The sequence below is a fragment of the Nesoenas mayeri genome (genome assembly GCF_963082525.1).
Source record: "Nesoenas mayeri genome assembly, chromosome: 20".
Lineage (NCBI taxonomy): Eukaryota > Metazoa > Chordata > Aves > Columbiformes > Columbidae > Nesoenas > Nesoenas mayeri.
In genome coordinates this window covers 10,725,144-10,743,300 of record NC_137569.1, presented here as the reverse complement: position 1 = coordinate 10,743,300, position 18,157 = coordinate 10,725,144, and the positions used below count along the sequence as shown (strand labels likewise).

The 18,157-nt window shown below is 55.0% G+C and overlaps 3 protein-coding genes across 3 annotated transcripts; 1 reads left to right on the top strand and 2 right to left on the bottom strand.

Annotated features, from left to right (window-relative positions):
• Positions 1 to 1,866: 1,866 nt before the first annotated feature.
• LOC308048024 (fibrinogen-like protein 1-like protein) lies at positions 1,867 to 5,959 on the bottom strand (the record flags this gene model as incomplete). The annotated part of the gene is made up of 4 exons (XM_080356866.1): positions 1,867 to 2,495; positions 3,615 to 3,677; positions 4,640 to 4,783; positions 5,956 to 5,959. The coding sequence occupies 4 exons, from the start codon at positions 5,957 to 5,959 to the stop codon at positions 1,867 to 1,869; spliced, it is 840 nt and encodes a 279-aa protein (XP_080212992.1).
• Positions 5,960 to 8,838: 2,879 nt separating this feature from the next.
• Positions 8,839 to 11,014, top strand: LOC308048023 (fibrinogen-like protein 1-like protein; the record flags this gene model as incomplete). The annotated part of the gene is made up of 2 exons (XM_080356865.1): positions 8,839 to 9,010; positions 10,272 to 11,014. The coding sequence occupies 2 exons, from the start codon at positions 8,839 to 8,841 to the stop codon at positions 11,012 to 11,014; spliced, it is 915 nt and encodes a 304-aa protein (XP_080212991.1).
• A 2,595-nt stretch (positions 11,015 to 13,609) lies between these two features.
• Positions 13,610 to 17,076, bottom strand: LOC308048022 (fibrinogen-like protein 1-like protein; the record flags this gene model as incomplete). The annotated part of the gene is made up of 4 exons (XM_080356864.1): positions 13,610 to 14,229; positions 14,452 to 14,760; positions 15,522 to 15,665; positions 17,073 to 17,076. 4 exons carry the CDS (start codon positions 17,074 to 17,076, stop codon positions 13,610 to 13,612), a joined length of 1,077 nt encoding a protein of 358 aa, XP_080212990.1.
• Positions 17,077 to 18,157: the final 1,081 nt, after the last annotated feature.

Below are 18,157 nucleotides of genomic sequence, written 5' to 3'. Positions count from 1 at the left end.
AATGTCTGCAGAGAAGGAGACTCCACAACCCCCTGGGCAGCCTGGGCCAGGCTCTGCCACCCTCACCGGGAACAAGTTTCTTCTCAAATTTAAGTGGAACCTCCTGTGTTCCAGTTTGCACCCATTGCCCCTTGTCCTGTCACTGGCTGTCACCAGCAGAGCCTGGCTCCATCCTCCTGACACTGCCCCTTTCCATATTGATCCCCAGGAATGAGTCCCCCCTCAGTGTCCTCTTGTCCAGCTCCAGAGCCCCAGCTCCCTCAGCCTTTCCTCACACGGGAGATGCTCCACTCCCTGCAGCATCTTGGTGGCTGCGCTGGACTCTCTCCAGCAGTTCCCTGTCCTGCTGGAACTGAGGGGCCACAACTGGACACAAGATTCCAGATGCGATCTCAGACAGATCCTGTTTGAAGACGTTTGTGCTTTCTGTGCTGTGATGTTAAGTCCTGACATAAATCAATGTAAGAGTTGGTCTGTCCACTTGCCTGCTGATACCTCAGGCCAGAGCTCTTCTGAGCCCTTCCCGTGCTCCCTCACCTTGTTCCTTCCTGCTGGTTCAGATCTGAGTCCCTCCTCCACAGACAAGATCTCTCTCACACAGTCTTAAAATCCCATGTATACATATATATATATATATGTATATATATATATCTCCTTTCCTGGGACATGTTAGTTATATGTGAACTGTGCTAAGCCTGCAGCCTTTCTTTGTTAAGCCTGCAGCCTTTTGTGTGCTTCTGCTCTTGGAGAGCCCAGGCAGTGTTTGGGGTGTGCTGTTGGAAAGTCCAAGTAGAGGAACGAGGTGTTTGCAGACGGTTTTGAGGTCAGGCTGCTTCCCTTGCTCACCTGGGGCTTGGGAGATTCCAGGTGACATCCTCCTGCCTGGGGAACATCAGGACACCGATGGACTCATCCTGCTTGCCCTGACTGTGGCATTCCCCCTGCGGCAGGCAATGGGAGAGCAGCAGAGCCCAGCTGCAAACCTGGACACTGGCAGCAAACCCCGCTGTGAGGACAGTCTGCGGGTGCCAGAGCGATGGACTGCAGGAGATGGGAGGTCTTTCCACATGGAGATTTTGAAATCTCTTTTCCGTTTCAACACAGCAAAGGCAGGATGGTGCCTCCTCTTCATGCTGTCATCTCTCAGAAGTCATCGTGGCCCTGGCTTAGGAGATGGACTCCACACAGCACTGGGGGATGCGAGATGCATGGACAACGAAACCTAAACCTCAGTGTTGCTGAGAAATGTGAAAAGGTTTTGACATTTACTTGGCAAAGGCCAAGTCTGCACACAGTATTTCAGGTTTTATTTGTGCATTGCTTTTGCTGTGCTGTCCTCAACGTGTGTCCTACAGAAACGCTGTGCTTCAGTAGTAAAAACCTCCTAACATGTTAACCTCTGTGAGCACTTCAGAGACTTGAGAGAGACTTACAATTGAGACAGATTTTGGATACAGATTTATTTGAATATTTAACAATGCTTAAGCCTGAAATGTAGAAGGTACAGAGTGGGAATTTGGCTGTGCACATTAATATCTTGAGCAAGATCTTTAGCAAGTGAAAATCAGGTAGTCTGCCTGAAGTTAAGGATGTAAATTAACCATATAGGTTCACTGGGTTTGGCTGTTTCACATTTTATATGAAGCACAGTACAGACCTGGAAACTCCAGATTTTGCAGCACAGTTGAGGGGAAAGAGGGAATCTACAGGAGGGAGAAGAAGTGGAAGATGCCTTATGTTCTTCAGTAGCCAAGATATGGCCAATCCTAGGACACTAGGTTTGGCTGTGACATGTTTTTCCTTTTTCCATCTCTTTGCAGAGCCAGAATTAGCCTCAGGTTGGACAGAAGGGAAACAAAAATGCAACTAACAGTAGGAAACTGGTTTGATGAGGATGGCAGACGCTTTGCAGTTCCCGTTGCACAGGCCGCTCCACGTTATGGCCCCCCTAACATTCAGCCGCGCAGAATAACACGCCGAGTACCACCAGCCGCCCCCGTAGCTGGAGGCACAGTTACTGCTGGAAGTGTCCTGATCCTGATCTTTAGTAGAGAACTTCATGTTGTCGTGCGTGGCGGAAGCACTGTTCAAGGCCATGCCGTCTCCTGCTGACCCCGAGTATGTTCCCAGCCTCAGCCGGTAGCCCTGGGACTCATTTTCCACACTGAAGAGGTTGTAGTCTGCAAACCTGGCATAGTTCGCAGCATCCCAGATGACAAACCTGACCCGGTAGACCTTCTGCCTGGAGATCTGATGGATGTACTCGGTGCCCAGCCAGTAGTCGGTGTGCACGTTCCCAAAGCCGTACTTGTAGGTGGTCCAGGACTCGGCCCAGGTGAGCTCGGTGCTCTGCCGGTTCCTCTGGATGACCGTCCAGCCCCCGTCTGCCACGCTCAAGTTGCAATACACCACGATGGGCTGCAGCCCGGTGGGCTGGATGACATAGATGCCGCTGGGTCTGCCAGAAGAGACCTCGCTGCAGTCCCTGGGCCAACCTGGGGAAGGACAGAACATGCAGGACCAGCAGACACCGCACCTCCCCCAGGCCGCTTGTCTGGCCCTGGGACAGGGATTTCTAGAAAATGGGCAGATGTGGGATTGTGCCTGAATAGCAAAATCCTGCCACTGCTTCCTACTGCAGGTGTAAAAGCAGAAACTTCTATAAGGGAAATACAGCGATTAAAAGAATATGCATATATTTTGAAGGTATGAGGGGCTCAGGCTCCTGTTTCCTCACTCTTTCCTAGCATTCAGGTGTTTCTCTTCCCTCATAATGATATAGGGATCCAAGTTTAGCTTGAGGAGGGCTCTTATTACATAGTTATGCAGACATTTAAATGAGCAAGTGAGTTGTTCCTGCAGCCCCGGTATCCCCTGCATCGCTGCGGTGGGGAAAGAGAAAACCTCGTTCCCTTGGCACTGGATGCTCAGGGGTGAGACCCAGCAGGTGCTGCCCGGGGGCACATCCTCTGCCCGCCCTGTGCAGAGCTTCACAGCAGAGGACACGTGGCACGCAAGCAGTGATGGCAAAATCCTTTGGGATTTGTACGGTACGGTGCAATGTGAAGCTGCCACTAGTAATGAGTGATGTCTGCGCGGCCTTGGCCCGTGGAGTGGGGGAGCACATTGAGTCATAGAATCATTGAACCGTTTCGGTTGGAAAAGCCCCTCAAGATCACCCAGTCCAACCACAACCCACCCCTGGCACTGGCCCATGTCCTGAGAACCTCAGCCGCTCCATCACACTTGTGCTCCAGCCCCTCACCAGCTCCGTTCCCTTCTCTCCACTCACTCCAGCACCTCAAGGCCTTTCCTGGTGTGAGGGGCCCAAAACTGACCCCAGCATTTGAGGTTTGTCCTCCCCAGGTCCCAGCACAGGGACGGTCACTGCCCTGGGCCTGCTGGCCACACCAGTGCTGTACCAGCCAGGATGTTCGTGGCATTTTGGCCACCTGGGCACACGGTGGCCCACGTTCAGCTGCTGTCACCACCATCCCCAGTCTTGCTCCCAGGAGCTGAACTGGGTTATCCCCAGGCTTGTTGCACACCCACCACTGTTGGACCCTGTTGCCTGGACCTCTCCCTGCTGCCAGCGGGGTGGTGGGGACACTTACGGTGGTTCGCTGTCTGCTGAGTGTTGCTGGATCTGCTCTGCCGTTCATTCTCTCCATCTTCTTCTACATTGGGAAAACAGAAAGAGTGAGATGAGCAGCCTGTGCCACAGCCCAGGGGCAACTCCCGCCACACAGGCCGGTACTCCCAGCGCTAAGATTTTTGTTGGGCATTTCAACAATGCCACTGAGCTAATTTTTCTTCTTATATGGTAGCTTTTGGTTGTAAACTCTTGAAAGTGGTAAGATACTAGGAAGGGTAACACTCCAGTTATTGGGTGGCTGCCTTTTTGGTCCACTCAGCATTAAGGCTTTATGGAGATGCATGGAGTGGACAGCATATCTGTGTAGCAGTGGTGGTACAAGGAGATACTGCTGGAAAGGAAGGACTGAGAAGAAGATAGACTGTGTATGGTTTCAGATCAAGATTAAACTGTTGAGTTTAATGGTGCTGTAAATCTGCATTGCTTCTCAATGATGGTCAAAGGGATTCACATGTTCGTTCTGCTCATAAAGAGCTTCAGAAGCATTCAGAGAGGTACAGGAGCTCAAAGCATGTAAAACAGCAATGTTCTCTTTAGAGAGAAATCACAACATCCATATTTCTAAGACAACTTTCCCCAAGAGCCTCCAGTGGCGTGACCTTTATCAGTGATGTGACAAGGTTACTGTATCATTTAGCCGTGTGCAGGCCTCAGAAAGCATTTTGCTTGGTCGCCTATGCAAAGTTTCTCTGAAGTCTCAGGGCTACAGATGGATTGCAGATAGCAAGAGAAAAGGTTTTTCCTTCAAATATCTATGGTTGGCACATGTGGTCCTGTTAATAACAAAGAAGGCTGAACTACAAAATCTTATGATGTTTGGTTAAGATCTGAAACTGGAGGAAGATTTGATCAGGTTCCTTTTATTTCTGAGTGTGACTGCTCTTCCCCAACATTATTTTCCACTTTCCCTCTCTGTGCAGAGAGGAGAGGGCTCCTGATGCTCGGATGAACGGGGTTTAGGGATGTAAAAGAGAAAACACATACCAGGATGGAGCTCATCCGAATGGAGATTAACGATTTCATCTACATTTGCTTTTAGTCTTTCCAGGTTTTCAATTTCCAGAGCAAGAAGAGGGGCCAGCAGGGCCAGCACCAAGGGGAAGAACAGCAGATTGGAGCGATGAGCAGCTGTAGAAAGAATACACATGGTGAATCTGGAAATGCAAACCCACTGAAAGAGACTTGGGCAACTAAATTCAGCAGAAGTTTAAACAAACTAACAGAATAAATAAATCCACAACATTATGTTTTTACTTCATTGAGCAGCAGAAGTATATAGAACAATTTCCAAAACCAAGCATTCTCATTCTGCAAAGGCATACATCCCTGGAGAGAAACACTTTTCCCCAGAAATTACACTTTACAGGTCTAAGTTTGCAGCTTCTAAGAGCAAGGTCATCCTCTTTGGCTGCAGTCTGGGCTAAAGCAAGGGGCTCTGGGCCCCGGAATGGAGATGTGGAGCCAGCATCAGTGTGTGTGTCAAGAAAAACAGCTCACACTCCAGGAGAGCATGCTGGTTTGTAGGAGCCGCTGGGACCTTGGGATAGTCAGGAGCTACTACAGCAGTGACAAACAAGGCACAGGAACCCGAGAGCTTGGAAAGAAAGGACCTGTTGTGGCCGCAATGTTGATGGTGCCCTGAGAATCAGAGGCTTCACTTAATTGTCCCCAAACTGTCCCCTCCCAGGAGGGTGCTGGGCAGAGGCTGGAGGCTGCACCTTGTGTCACAGCTGCAGGGGTGTGACGGGGTCAGCGCATCCCGCTGAAACCTGGGCCGGCACACTGTGCTTTAGAGGGCGGTTTCTGCTGCCATCAGAAGCCTGAGCACTTTGCCTCCTTGGACCATACCAGATCAGGGCTCTCCCCAACAGTCTGTTCATGCTCAGCTCCATAGATTTGTGCTGACAGCTCGCTCACCCAGCTTCAGTACCCTGAAGGGATTATGGGGTCAATGGATGATTAATACATTAATTAGCTTCCATTCTGATTTTTTAATTTTTTTTTTTTGTTCTTTGGGCTGTGGCACAAATATAATTTAAACAAATGTTACCTTTACAACACCACTGAGAGCAGGATGGTTTCGCTTGTGGCCAGGAATGAAGGGGAGAGGATGAGGAGTAGGACAGTCACTGAGACCTACAGCAGGAATAGGGTCATCCCACCGTCCTGAGGCCAGAAATGGTCAGTGGGAAAAGCAGAGCTGCAGGTGGGGCAGCAGAAAGGCAGGGGCAGGCAGAGGAGACGGGGTGCCTGGCCATAGCGTGGTCCCCCCAGCCCACCCCGTCCCACCCCACACTCACCCATGCCGTCTGCAGGGACCCTGCGGAGCGGGAAGCAGCAGGTTTGGCTGGCGCAGGGTGGCCAGCCCCGCCGTTATATAGGGCTCCAGGGGTGAGGTGGGGCCAGCTGGCCCAAAATACAACACTCACCCCCTCCAGTTGTCACGAGCATTGGAGATTTACGGTTTGTTTGCCCTCATCTGTAACCACCTCTGTTCATGCACCAGCTGTTGTGCTTCTGTGATAAGAGCTCCTGAATGAACCTCAGCAAACAGCACCTGGTGTTCACACAAAATACCACCAAACCAACAAATGCTCCTGATAAGAACTTTTCTTGAAGTTGTCATTACTTACGGGATTTGATGCCAAACCCTGTGGGGACATCCTGTGACCCCATGCCAGGGGTTTCTGTTAGACAGCCTCCAGGGTCTGCCCACCCCAGGACGGTGCATCCCCCCAGAGGGAGCTGTGCTCTCTGACCCTGCACCCTGGTCCCCACACACACCAGGGCTGCAAAGGGACCTTGTCCCCAGCCCCGACCCCCCAGTGATGCAACTGCTTGGGCTGGTGTGAGCCGTGAGCCGGTCCCACGGGGCAGCCACGCATGTGGAGGTGTTGCTGCCCAAGTGCTGCTGTGGGGCAGGTCCCACCACCCTCCTGAGGGCTCCAGGGCTGGCGCTGGAGCTGAGGGCTCTGCTGGAGGGTTTAGCTCTGACTGCACAGCTCTGGGTAACCTGGGGAGCAGCCCCTCATCACAGAGCTGGCTGCAGACTCGGTTAATTGGGTGACTGACTGTGGGTTCAGCAGATATTGCGCGGTCCAGTCTGAAGCCAGGCTTGCAAACACACAGGGATAGGAGGGGAGCGCTAAGAAAAGCAGTGGCACAGCTTGCCAGTGGTGGCTGATGGCTTGGTGACACTCCTCTACGATCACGGTGAGGTATTTATCGATGGCTTGACACCAGCAGGTGCTGAGCTGCCAGAACACGTCCTTGTGCCAGCGCCGGGATGCTCCACAGCATTGCCAGGGACCCACACAGCCTCTGCTGCCACCAAGCTGGTGCTGGCTGCTGGCCCCATGCTGCCTTCATCCCCAGGCCCTTCATTCCCGGGTGGCATTGCCACCTCTGCTGTCCTTCAGGAGACCAGCAGGTGGTGGTGAAGGTCCCAGCACCAGCCCTGCCGCTGTGACAGCACCTGGCTGTGCCCTGCTCTGGGTGACACCAAGACTTGTCACGGAGGAACACATCCTCCCTGGCCCCTTGTGAAATTCCATGTGTATTCACAGGAAAAAACGGTTCTTGCCATCTCCGCTTGGCAGTGTTCTTTGTTGTGGTGTTGGGCAGCAATGAATGTCTCAGACCTGATCCAAGGCTGCTCCTCAGCAGTTTCCTTTTAATGAAGCACTGTTCTTCTTACAAGAGCTTCCTAAAGTCCCTTGATAGATAACCTGGGTTGTAGCATTTGTCTTTGAGACATTACCGGCAGCCAAATTCCAAAAAGATGAAAAGGGCCTTCGCAGCCCTTTGAGCCAGCGCCCCACGCCACGCAGGAGCAGGGCCGCTCCCCACACCCACCATGGCACTCGCTGCCAGCACCGGAGCCGAGGTGCCACGCTGTGGCTGGCATCCCAGTCTGTCACTGTGTGTGACTCTGGCGAGCACTGGGGCGGCCCTGCGTGCTGTCACCCTTCGGTGCCTCCTGCCACCCTCACACGACAGGGACCCCATGGCAAGCTCTCCTTGTGCCGCTGTCCCTGGGAGGAGCAGCGACGGGGCACGAGCAGCCTCGGAGCAGTGATCCCAGCCGGGGCACGCAGACATGGCAAGAGGAGCTGAATTACAGGGCGCAGGACAAGAGGCAGCAAGGGGACTGAGCCTCCTGTGCACATGGGGACAGGTGTCTGCCCTCACTCCTCCCCTGCCCTCCCTCCCCCGGTGGGACCTGCTGCTGATGGAAGCATCACCTTCTAGAAGACAGAGTGTGCTGCAGCCTAAGACCCACCACTAGTGACACCCAGGAGTACAAATTGCCCCAACGGGACGGCAGCAGCGTGGGGCCAGCAGAGCAGGCTACAGGTGACAGGTGAGGAGCGGCTGGTGTCTCCCAAGGCATGATGTGTATAGATGGAAGAAGAAGGTGAAGGTTTGGAGGGGAAGCCGGATGAGCAGCGGCTGCAGTCCCTGGGTTTGCTCAGCTGGAGCAGAGCAGCCTGAGGGCAGAGCTCATGGGCTGCAGGTTCCTCAGCAGGAGCAGGAGGGGCAGGGTGATCTCTGCTCTGTGACAGTGACAGAGCCCAGGGAACGGCAGCAGATGTGCCAGGGAGGGGCAGTGGGACATGAGGAAAAGGTTCTTCCCCCAGAGGTGCTGGACACTCAACAGGCTCCCCAGGGAGGTGTCACGGCCCCAACCTGACAGTGTTCAAGAAGAGACTGGACACCGTCCTCAGACACACGGGGTGACCTGTGGGGTGTCCTGTGCAGGGACAGCAGTTGGACTCCATGATCCTGCTGGGTCCCTCCAGCTCAGGACATTTATGATTCTATGATATAAGAGGGGAACAAGGATGAGACTCCAACCCAGTCCTGAGGGTTTGCTGAAACCACCCTGTGTGAAACAAGTTACATCTCCCATGACAGATGTGGTTCCAACAGCTGTGGCTGCTGCTGGATGAACTGGCCATGAGATGGACTCCCAGGCAGCACCCAGCCTGGACCAGGCTGCTGGAGCATTGCCCACCCTACATGCAGTGGGGAAGAGCAGAAGGTCGGCAGAGCCTTCCTGAGTCTGCTCCTTCCCACCAAGACTTGTGGGCCAAGGAAGGGATGTGTAGGGGAAGAAGAACTGCACAGACATCCCTCAGCCTATTTTTGCTCAGAGATGCCCCAACTGCCACGGGGACAGGATGGCCCCTGGAAAGGGGCTCCTTCATCCCTCGGCCTCTGTTGATCGAGGACAAAAAAGGCGCCGGTGCTCGCAGCCCAGCTCGGGTCTGGCTCCGTGGCAGCTCTCTGCAGGGGAGCAGCCCGAGACAGACCTCCAGCCATCGCTCAAGTGTCATGATGTGCTGGGATCCGGTGAATGTTGACAAATTATTGCTCATAGGTTTTACTCTCTTTGATCTCTGAATGAAACAAATCTCCCCTGTGCCCTTTTTGTTCACATTCCTTCTGTTTGGCTTTCCCCTCTGCTTTAGCTCCTTTATTGCCCTGTAGCAGCTGGTAGATCCTCAGAGAGATTTAACTCCTGGGCAGTTCCAGTATATTGCATTGACAAATGCCCCACAGCTGGGAAGTTAGGAGTCGTTTATTTTTTTTCTCAAAAAAAGTTTTAGCGCTTCTTTGTGTAATCTTGAGCAAAGAGAAGCTGCCAGATGGACACACAATGATTACTTTGTCCGTGCAAACAGGGGAGCTGAGCTCCTCATAGGGAGGAGGTGTGGACAGGCAGGGACCTGGGTATAAAGAGCTGTGGGCCAGCGTGGAGCTGAGGGCAGCGGCACCGACTGCCCAGGCTCCCAGCATCTGCTCAGCAGCACACGGCCGTGGGTGAGTTCTCCTCTTCCTCGCAGCTCCCTTTCTGCAGCACTAGGAAACCAAGCTAAGTGACAGCAGTGGGGCACTGCAGGAGCTGAGGACAACGTCCAGCGTCCATCCCACTCCTCCCCTTTCCACCCACACGTTTCTGTCCAGTTCTCTGCGGCTGCCACGGGGCTGTTCCCTGCGTCCCTGCGAGCTGCGTGCTGTGCACGTGGAGCGCCAGGTTTGTGCACCAAACTCAGCTGCAGTGCTCTGAACCATTTGTTCCGAACGCTCTTAACACAGATTTACTTCTTTCCCATGAAAATACCCTTTTGCTGCTAGACCTGTAGAAAAAAGCAAACAAACACACCACATTTAAGACAAACATGAGAAAATGTGACTGCAGGTCGCTGTCTGGTGCAGGGAAGGGTCCGACCAAGAGGGTGACAAAGCCATTTCTCACCATCCTTCAGCCCTGCATGGGCAGAGCCTGCACTGAAGCTGCAGCTCCCACCACCCCAGGACGCCCCTGCCCCTGCCTGTGCCCCATGGCTCTGCCATCCTGGCCCTGAGCTCCCCGGGGCTGCCCTGGGATCCTGGCGGTGACGGGCGCTTTCCTCCCCAAGGCTCCAGGCTGGGACACGTTGGCTCTGCAGGGACCTCGTCCTGCCCGCCGTGCTGGGGATGCTGCTCCTCTGTGTCAGCCCAGCGCCAGTGAGCAGGTTCCAGGGGCAGCGATGAGCTGCTGGGTGTGGGTGCAGCTGTGCTGTCCATTACTGATAAGAGGCATTCCCAGTATATTCCACTGGTTATGCAGCACCCAGTGAGATCCAGAATCAGCAGCACCAGTACAGCTGCCCCACAATAACCTGCCAGTACATCCTCCAGGACAGGTCCCTCACGACTCGCTTGACCTGCTGTTGCAGGGTTCCCCCAGACTGCAGCCATCTTCGCAAGACCAGCCCCAGCAGGGTGTACGTCATCCAGCCGGCACATTCTCCTCCACGCGTGGTGTGGTGCGACATGGACACGGAAGGCAAAGGCTGGACTGTGGTTCAAAGAAACACTTACTCCACTGAACTCACATGGAAGGAGTCCTGGACCACCTACAAGTATGGCTTTGGGAACGTGCAAGGTGATCACTGGCTGGGCACGGAGTACCTGCACCTGCTGACACAGCAAGGCACCTACAAAGTCCGCTTCGTCGTGCGGGATAAAGCCAATGTCACCCAGTACGGTGAGTATGACATCTTTAGCGTGCAGAGCGAGGCCAGTGGGTACCCGCTGTGGCTGGGCCGGCTCCTGGGCAGTGGGGAGGACTATCTGACCAGCCACCACTCCCGCTACGGGGGCATACACGACAACATGAAGTTCAGCACAACTGACAACGATCAGGACCAGCACAGCGGGAACTGCGCCAACAGCTACGGGGGCTGGTGGTACGACAGGTGCCAGAACGTCCTGCTCAATGGGAAGAGGTACATCTTCTGGCCAGGAATCTGCTCGAGCCGTGACTGTACATCCTCCCTCATCCTGGTCAAGCCCACAGACGTGTGCTGACCGTGCCGCAGCGCCCGGCCTCCCGGGGGTTTTGGGGAGCGTCACCGTCCCCAGCTCAGTGCCCCGTCCCCGTGCCTGCCAACACCCCGTGCCAGCCCCGGTGCACGTCCTGCGCAGCTGCAGCTGCTGCACCGTCAGCAGCTGGAACACAGCGGCTCTGGGGCTCAGGAGCAACCGCCCGGAGCCCCAGGCATGCGGGCAGCTGTGCCCGGTGCCGCAGTGCTGGCCAGCACTGGGACGCAGGCACTGGTTTGGGGTGGGTGCCCCCACTCCTGTCCTGGGGAGAGGGAGACAGTGCACGTTCCCTCCCCTGCGCAGTCGGTGTGCCCCTGCTTTGCTCAGGCCCTGCTCCCCGCCCGGGCCCCATAGACCCCACAGCTCTGCTGCCCACGGTGGGAGAAATCAGCTACAATAAACCCTGGAGCCAGACTTGCTGCCTCGTGTCTGCCTGCTGCAGTGACACTGCACATACACACACACAGAGGAAGGGTCAAGGCCCCGGGGCAGTTGAGGTTGCTGGGGGGCATCTTGTTTGTGGTGGGGGTCCATTTGCTGCACCGCCTGTCTGAATCTCTCCCTTTCCTTGCTGCATTCCATGCCACGTCTGGGACAGCCCCATCCTGCAGCCAGGGCTGGGGGTGTCAGGGTGTCCCCTGATGGTGTCATGTCACAAGGAGGGGGTTCATGCCATGGGAGATCCATCCCTGGCCCAGTCCCCGGGGTCCCTTGGCAGCCCAGAGCTGGATACTGGGGGGTGATGCTTCGAGGCCCCTGTGGGGTGGGGAGCTCGGGGGTGAGCAGGGGTTTGGGGCACCCCATGGAACTTGTTGTGGGGCTGGGAGGCTCTGTGGGTGGCAGGATGTTGCATGATGGCCACTGCTTTCCCACACTGGAGTGGATAACATGGGGTGATTGGGACCTGCCAAGACCTGACTGGCCATGGGTGACCCGCGCCTGCATTTTGGCTGGAGGTCAGGGAGCACACAGGGGCTCAGGGATGGCACCTCCTGCCCTGGGAGCTGGACCCACATCTGCACAGCCCGTCCCACGGTGATGGTGCCCGTGTGCTGCTGTGGGACTGCACTGGGACGGGCAGGCGGAGCGCTGGGCACCAGTGGGAGCACTGGGTGGTGCCCCGTGCAGGCACCAGCCTGCCCAGCATCTGCCCAGCAGGCACCAAACAGCCCTCCCCTCAGGGCTGGCAGAGCCCTGCGAAACACCTGGAGATACCTGTGCTTCCCCAAAGCTTCTCCAGCATCAAAAACGTGGAGTTTATTTAAAAGCAGCTCTGCAGAGAAGGACTTGGGAGTTCTGGTCGACAACAGGGTGACCATGAGTCAACAATGCACCCTTGTGGCCGAGAGGACAACAGTACCTGGGGTGTGTGAGGAAGAGTGTGAGCAGCAGGTCAGGGAGGTTGTTCCTCCCCCTCTGCTCTGCCCTGGGGAGGCCACATCTGGAGTTGTGTGTCCAGTGCTGGGCTCCCCAGTTTGAGAAGGACAAGGAATTACTGGAGAATCCAGCAGAGGGACACAGAGATGCTGAGGGGTCTGGAGCATCTTTGTGATGAGGAAACACTGAGAGAGCTGGGGCTGTTGAGCTGGAGAAGAGAAGCTGAGAGGGATCTGATCAATGGATCAATAGCTCAGGGTGGGTGTCAGAGGATGGACCAGACTCTGTTCATGGTGCCCAACACCAGGGTGAGGGGCAACGGGCACAGACTGAAACACAGGAGGCTGCATGTGAACATGAGCAGAAACTTGTTTGCTGGGAGGTGCCAGAGCCTGGCCCAGGCTGCCCAGAGCGGGTGTGGAGTCTCCTGCTCTGAGACATTCAAACCGCCTGGACCCACCTGTGTGATCTGCTCTGTGACCCTGCGTGAGCAGGACTGGATGATCTCCAAAGATCCCTTCCAACCCCAACCATTCTGTGATTATGTGACTCATTAAAATTAATTCCCTGTTTGATATTTTCCCTACAATCCCACAGATTTTTTTTGTAAGAAACCTGGGACTGCCTTAGCATGGTGGGTCACCCCACATCACCCGTACAAACACGCCGGAGACACGGAGCAGGTATTTGCAGGTTTTAGGTGTTGTTTCAGCTGCAGGAGGTTTTAACAACTGCTGAACTGAGAGCCAGTGTGGGTGAAAACACCTCTCCAGGTACAGGTGTCAAGGCCACAAGCAAGTGGGCTTAATTCAGATTTACTTGGAAATGAGGAATCCTTATCCTTCCGCCACCTCAGCTAACGAGGGGGTGACAGAAACCATGAAAAGAAAGGGAACAATTATTTATACAGCTAAGAATAAGGACATCTTCCCATGATGTTCATCCAGACATTATGTTTCTAAAGCACATTTTATTCTCCACAGCAGGTGTGTTTCAGAAGTACAGGGCTTGCAATGTCTTAGTCTGCTTATAATGCGATTAAAATAAAAACAGCTGAAAAGGGAAGAACCCAGCAAGGGAAGCAGAGGAGAAAGAAGAATCTCTTGGAGCCCAGGGTGTGCCCCACCGCCAGCCGCTCCGCTCCCCGGCAAAGGGGCCGGCGGGCCTGGCCACGGGCCCGGTGAGACGGGCAGCGAGGAAGCCCTAACAGGAGTTAACGGGTTTGATGAGGATGGCAGACCCTTTGCAGTTCCCGTTGCACAGGCTGCCCCACGTTATGCCCCCCCTGACGTTCAGCTGCACAGAATAACACGCCGAGTACCACCAGCCGCCCGCGTAGCTGGAGGCACAGTTACTGCTGTGAATGTCCTGATCCCGATCTTTAGTAGAGAACTTCATGTTGTCGTGTATGACACTGGGACTCTTTGAGGACATGGCGTCCTCCGCTGTCCCTGAGTACACTCCCAGCCTCAGCCGGTAGCCCTGGGACTCATCTTCCACACTGAAGGGGTTGTAGTCTGCAAACCTGGTTCTGTTTGTAGCATCCCAGATGACAAACCTGACCTGGTAGACCTTCTGCCTAGAGATCTGATGGATGTACTCGGTGCCCAGCCAGTAGTCGGTGTGCACGTTCCCAAAGCCGTACTTGTAGGTGGTCCAGGACTCGGCCCAGGTGATGTCCGTGTTGTGACGGTTCCTCTGGATGACCGTCCAGCCCCCGCTCATGTCACAGTACACCACGATGGGGTGCAGGTCTCTGGGCTGGATGACATACACACCGCTGGGGCTGCCAGCAGGGACCTCGCTGCAGTCCCTGGGCAAACCTGGGGAAGGAGAGACGGTGATTGAATAAGACCATGTTCAACAATGGGTTGGACCAGATGGCCTTTAAAGGTCTCTTCCAACCCAAACTGTTCTAAGTCTAAGACTATTCTACTCTAAGACAGAGACACATCCTGTAGTCCTTCTGTGGCTGGTTCTGCAGGGCCAAGACAGTAATGAGACCTGGATTGCCAGAGGAGCAGGGATGGGTGTGAACACCTCACCTGAGCACACAACGCCCGCGTCCTCGCTGTGCCCGCAGTTGTGTTCTCCCCAGGGCCGCCGCGAGCACTGGGTGAGGAGTTCCTCCTCCCCATTGCAGCTCACATCGTCCATCCAGATGGGCCCAGATCCACGCCCAAAATAAGCACTGCTTTTGGCTGATATTGCCTCTCCACAGCCGAGCTGCCTGCACACCACAGAGGCATCTCTCATGTCCCAGCTGTCATCACACACTGTCCCCCACTGATTGCGGTACCAAACTTCCACCCGTCCGGAGCACTGGTTGGAGCCGTTCACCAACCGGAGCTGACCTGGAACATGGAGAACAGCAGTACAGAGCAGATTTGGAAATGGGGGATAAGAACAAAGAAAGCTGGAGCCCAGATCAGGAGGTACTTTCCGACTCAAGAAGTGGAGTTGAGGCACTAAGATGTAGGGCCTTTACAGCTCTGATCATGTTCCTGGCTGGGGAAGGAGTCCTTGTCTTCTGAAGTCTGCACTTCCAACTACTTTGGTGTGTCTGGGCATGGGTTTGCCACATGTCTCCTCAGCCAGGTGGTCACCAGCCACCCTCTGCCACCACTGCAGGAGCTGTTTCACCCTCCCAGGACCGCGAGTACCCCAGGAGCAAGGCTGGGGGTGAGGCAGGGAATAGTGCAGTCTGGTGAAGTAACCTCAGACAAGGGTACGTCACAGGAGAAAACCACTTCTCAGTCATGGGACAAGTGAAATAGTGCTGGTGGTAGGAGAACCCTTCCTTTCTTCTGCATCCTTTCCACTGACGGCCCCCACTGTCCTCCCGCAGGGCAGGGGGTGTGTGGGGTGGGACAGCCTTGGTTTCAGGGGGGACCGGAGCAAACCCTCCGGGCTTCTCCACACCCACACACGAGCGGAAAGGCGCGTGGCTGCAAGGTCTCGTGTCCGTACCCACCGGATGTGTGAGGAGGGGCAGGTGGCTCCTGCTGGGGCACATATCTCTCTTGAGGGATGTTGGGGCCCACCCTGACAGCCCACCCTGGGGCGGTCCCAGCTGCGTGCCACGGGCAGAAATGAAGAGTTCCCATGTACCTACCGCTCACAGACACGCTCAGCGCAGACACGGTGTTATCTGAGAGAGATCGATTGGAGGGGGACGGGGTGGGGATGCTCCCGGTGAGATGTGGGGCAGGCAAGGCCAACACACAGGTGAGGAGCAGGAGAGGAGCGTACGGGGCGGCTGTGGAGGAAGGGACAGGACAAGAGTCAGACAGAGCATCCCACTGTCAAACATGCGATGGAGAATCACCTGCAGTGAGCTGAAACAGCTGCAAGTCACCCCAAAACTGGGAGGACAGCATGGGGTTGCCTTTCAGATGTGAACCTTGTAGCTGGGCTCCTCCTTGCCCTCAAGCTTCGTGCCAGAGCCCAAGGTGCCCAAGAAATTTAGGGAGCAAAATCAAACAATAACAAGAGAGTCCTTTGCAGATCAGAAGAAATTTGTCCAAACAGAAACTTTGCGGAATATTTTCTGCCCCTCCAGCTCACTGAAGAGCTAGATGGTGTTTCTTAAGACGTAAATTCTGGAAATTCCAAAGAAAAAAACCAAGTTGTAATCAAATAGAAGTAATAATGTTATTCAACCTAATTATAATAACAGTTATCCCAAGATTAAAATCTGAACATTCATTTAAAGATGGCATCACAGCTGCACCTCTGGGGGTTACAGCAGTGCTGGACTGCAAAACACGTGGAAATGGACGACTTTTCCAATGGTGACTCTATTTTGGACACCCCACAATGATGGACCTTTGACAACAATTCAAAACCTACCCTTTCATACACCAGTAAACTCAATCTTACATTTTTAGCAAATTTACACTTTGGTTTATAACTCTGCTGGGCTAGAAATAAAGTGCAGTGGCTGTGCTGGATGTGAACCTGTCCTTTCCCCTGAACCTGTCCCTGCTCTGCTGGGGCAGAGGGGCAGTATGAGGAGATGAGCTGCTGCCGTATTTTTCTTCGTGCAACATCTTCTCTGCCCCCAGTGACCCATTTATGAGGGAAAGGCCACCCTGACCTCCCCTCGGTGGGATTTTCCCTCCTGCTCCTGAGCCCAGCCCTGGGCAGACCCTGTTTGCAGGGACCTGCCCTCGCTTTGCAGGACCCCGAGTCTCACTGAAGCTCTCCCCGTGCATTCACAGCGATGGGAGGTGTGAGACCCCTGTGCCTCCAGCCAGAGGGACATGGTGACATGCAGGATGGCCAGCACCCTTCCAGTATGACCCAGCACTGGTCGGTCCCTCCTGCGGTCTCCAGGATAGCGAAACATGCAGGTTCCGTCTTCCCACACTGAACCCCTGAGCACCTGCCCTGACACTGCCCAGGGAGCTGGGCTGGGGACAGACCTGGGGACTTGCACGTCCTTTTTCAAACCTCCCTTGCCCTGGGAGAAGCACCACAGACCTTGACTCTGCCCCTGCTTTGTGCCCTGCGCCATCTCCTGCCTCTGTGGCCAGTTCTCCATCCATGGGAGACATTGGATGACTCTATCAGGGGGAGGGTCTCAACACCCCCACCTGGCACTGCTTCTGGTGGTGCACGGATGGGGAAACCGCCCTGCCCCACTCCCCACGCTCACACTCACCCATGGTGACTCCACGGGGACACTTGGAAGTCCAGAAAGTCACTGAAGATATACTTTGAGTCACAAGATTTATAGCTTTGCTGTGCCAGGGGAGGAGTGAGATGACACCGCTGCCCTGGTCCCGTCCCACTCTCCTCTTGGGGTGTGTTAATCAGTGTTAAGGAGCTGCCAGCAATGGGGCTGTAACCTGCAGCAGGGATGTTCATCTGCTCTGATAAGAGCCCTTATCAGGACCTGAGCAAATACAGCCCAGGAGCAGCAAGTGGCATGCAGGCACTTCCATGTGTCAAGCGGGACTTTTCCTGGACATGGCTTTGCCACCAAGGGGTGTTTGGAGATAATTTGCTGAGCTCCCTCCTGTCACCCCCACAGGGCACAACACTGATGATCATCACCCAGTCATCACACAGGGTCCAGGGTCCCTCCTGCCCAATCGATGCAGAGATGGACAGGGGCTGGATGCAGCAATCCAGCATCAGGGACCAGGGCAGTGACCGTCCCTGTGCTGGGACCTGGGGAGGCCAAACCTCGAATCCTGGGGGCAGTTTTGGGCATCTCACGCCAGGAAAGGCCTTGAAGTGCTGGAGTGAGTGGAGAGAAGGGAACGGAGCTGGTGAGGGGCTGGAGCACAATGTGATGGAGCGGCTGAGGGACCTGGGGGGTTCAGCTGGAGAACAGGAGCTGAGGGGAGACCTTCTGATCTCTGACCTGCCTGAAAGGAGCTTGGAGCCAGGGGGGTCGGGCTCTGCTCCCCAGGAACAAGCGCCAGGAGCAGAGGAAATGGCCTCAAGTTGCGCCAGGGAAGGGTGAGGTTGGATCTTGGAACAATTTCTGCCCCAAAGGGCTGTGGGGCATTGGAACAGGCTGCCCAGGGCAGTGCTGGAGTCACCATCCCTGGAGGGCTGGACAGACAGACATGAGGTTCTCAGGACATGGGGCAGTGCCAGGGCTGGGTTATGGTTGGACTCGATGATCACAGTATCACAGTATGTTTGGGATTGGAAAGGACCTCAAAAGATCACCTAGTCCAATCCCCCCATGGAGCAGGAACGCCCAGATGAGGTTACACAGGAAGGTGTCCAGGC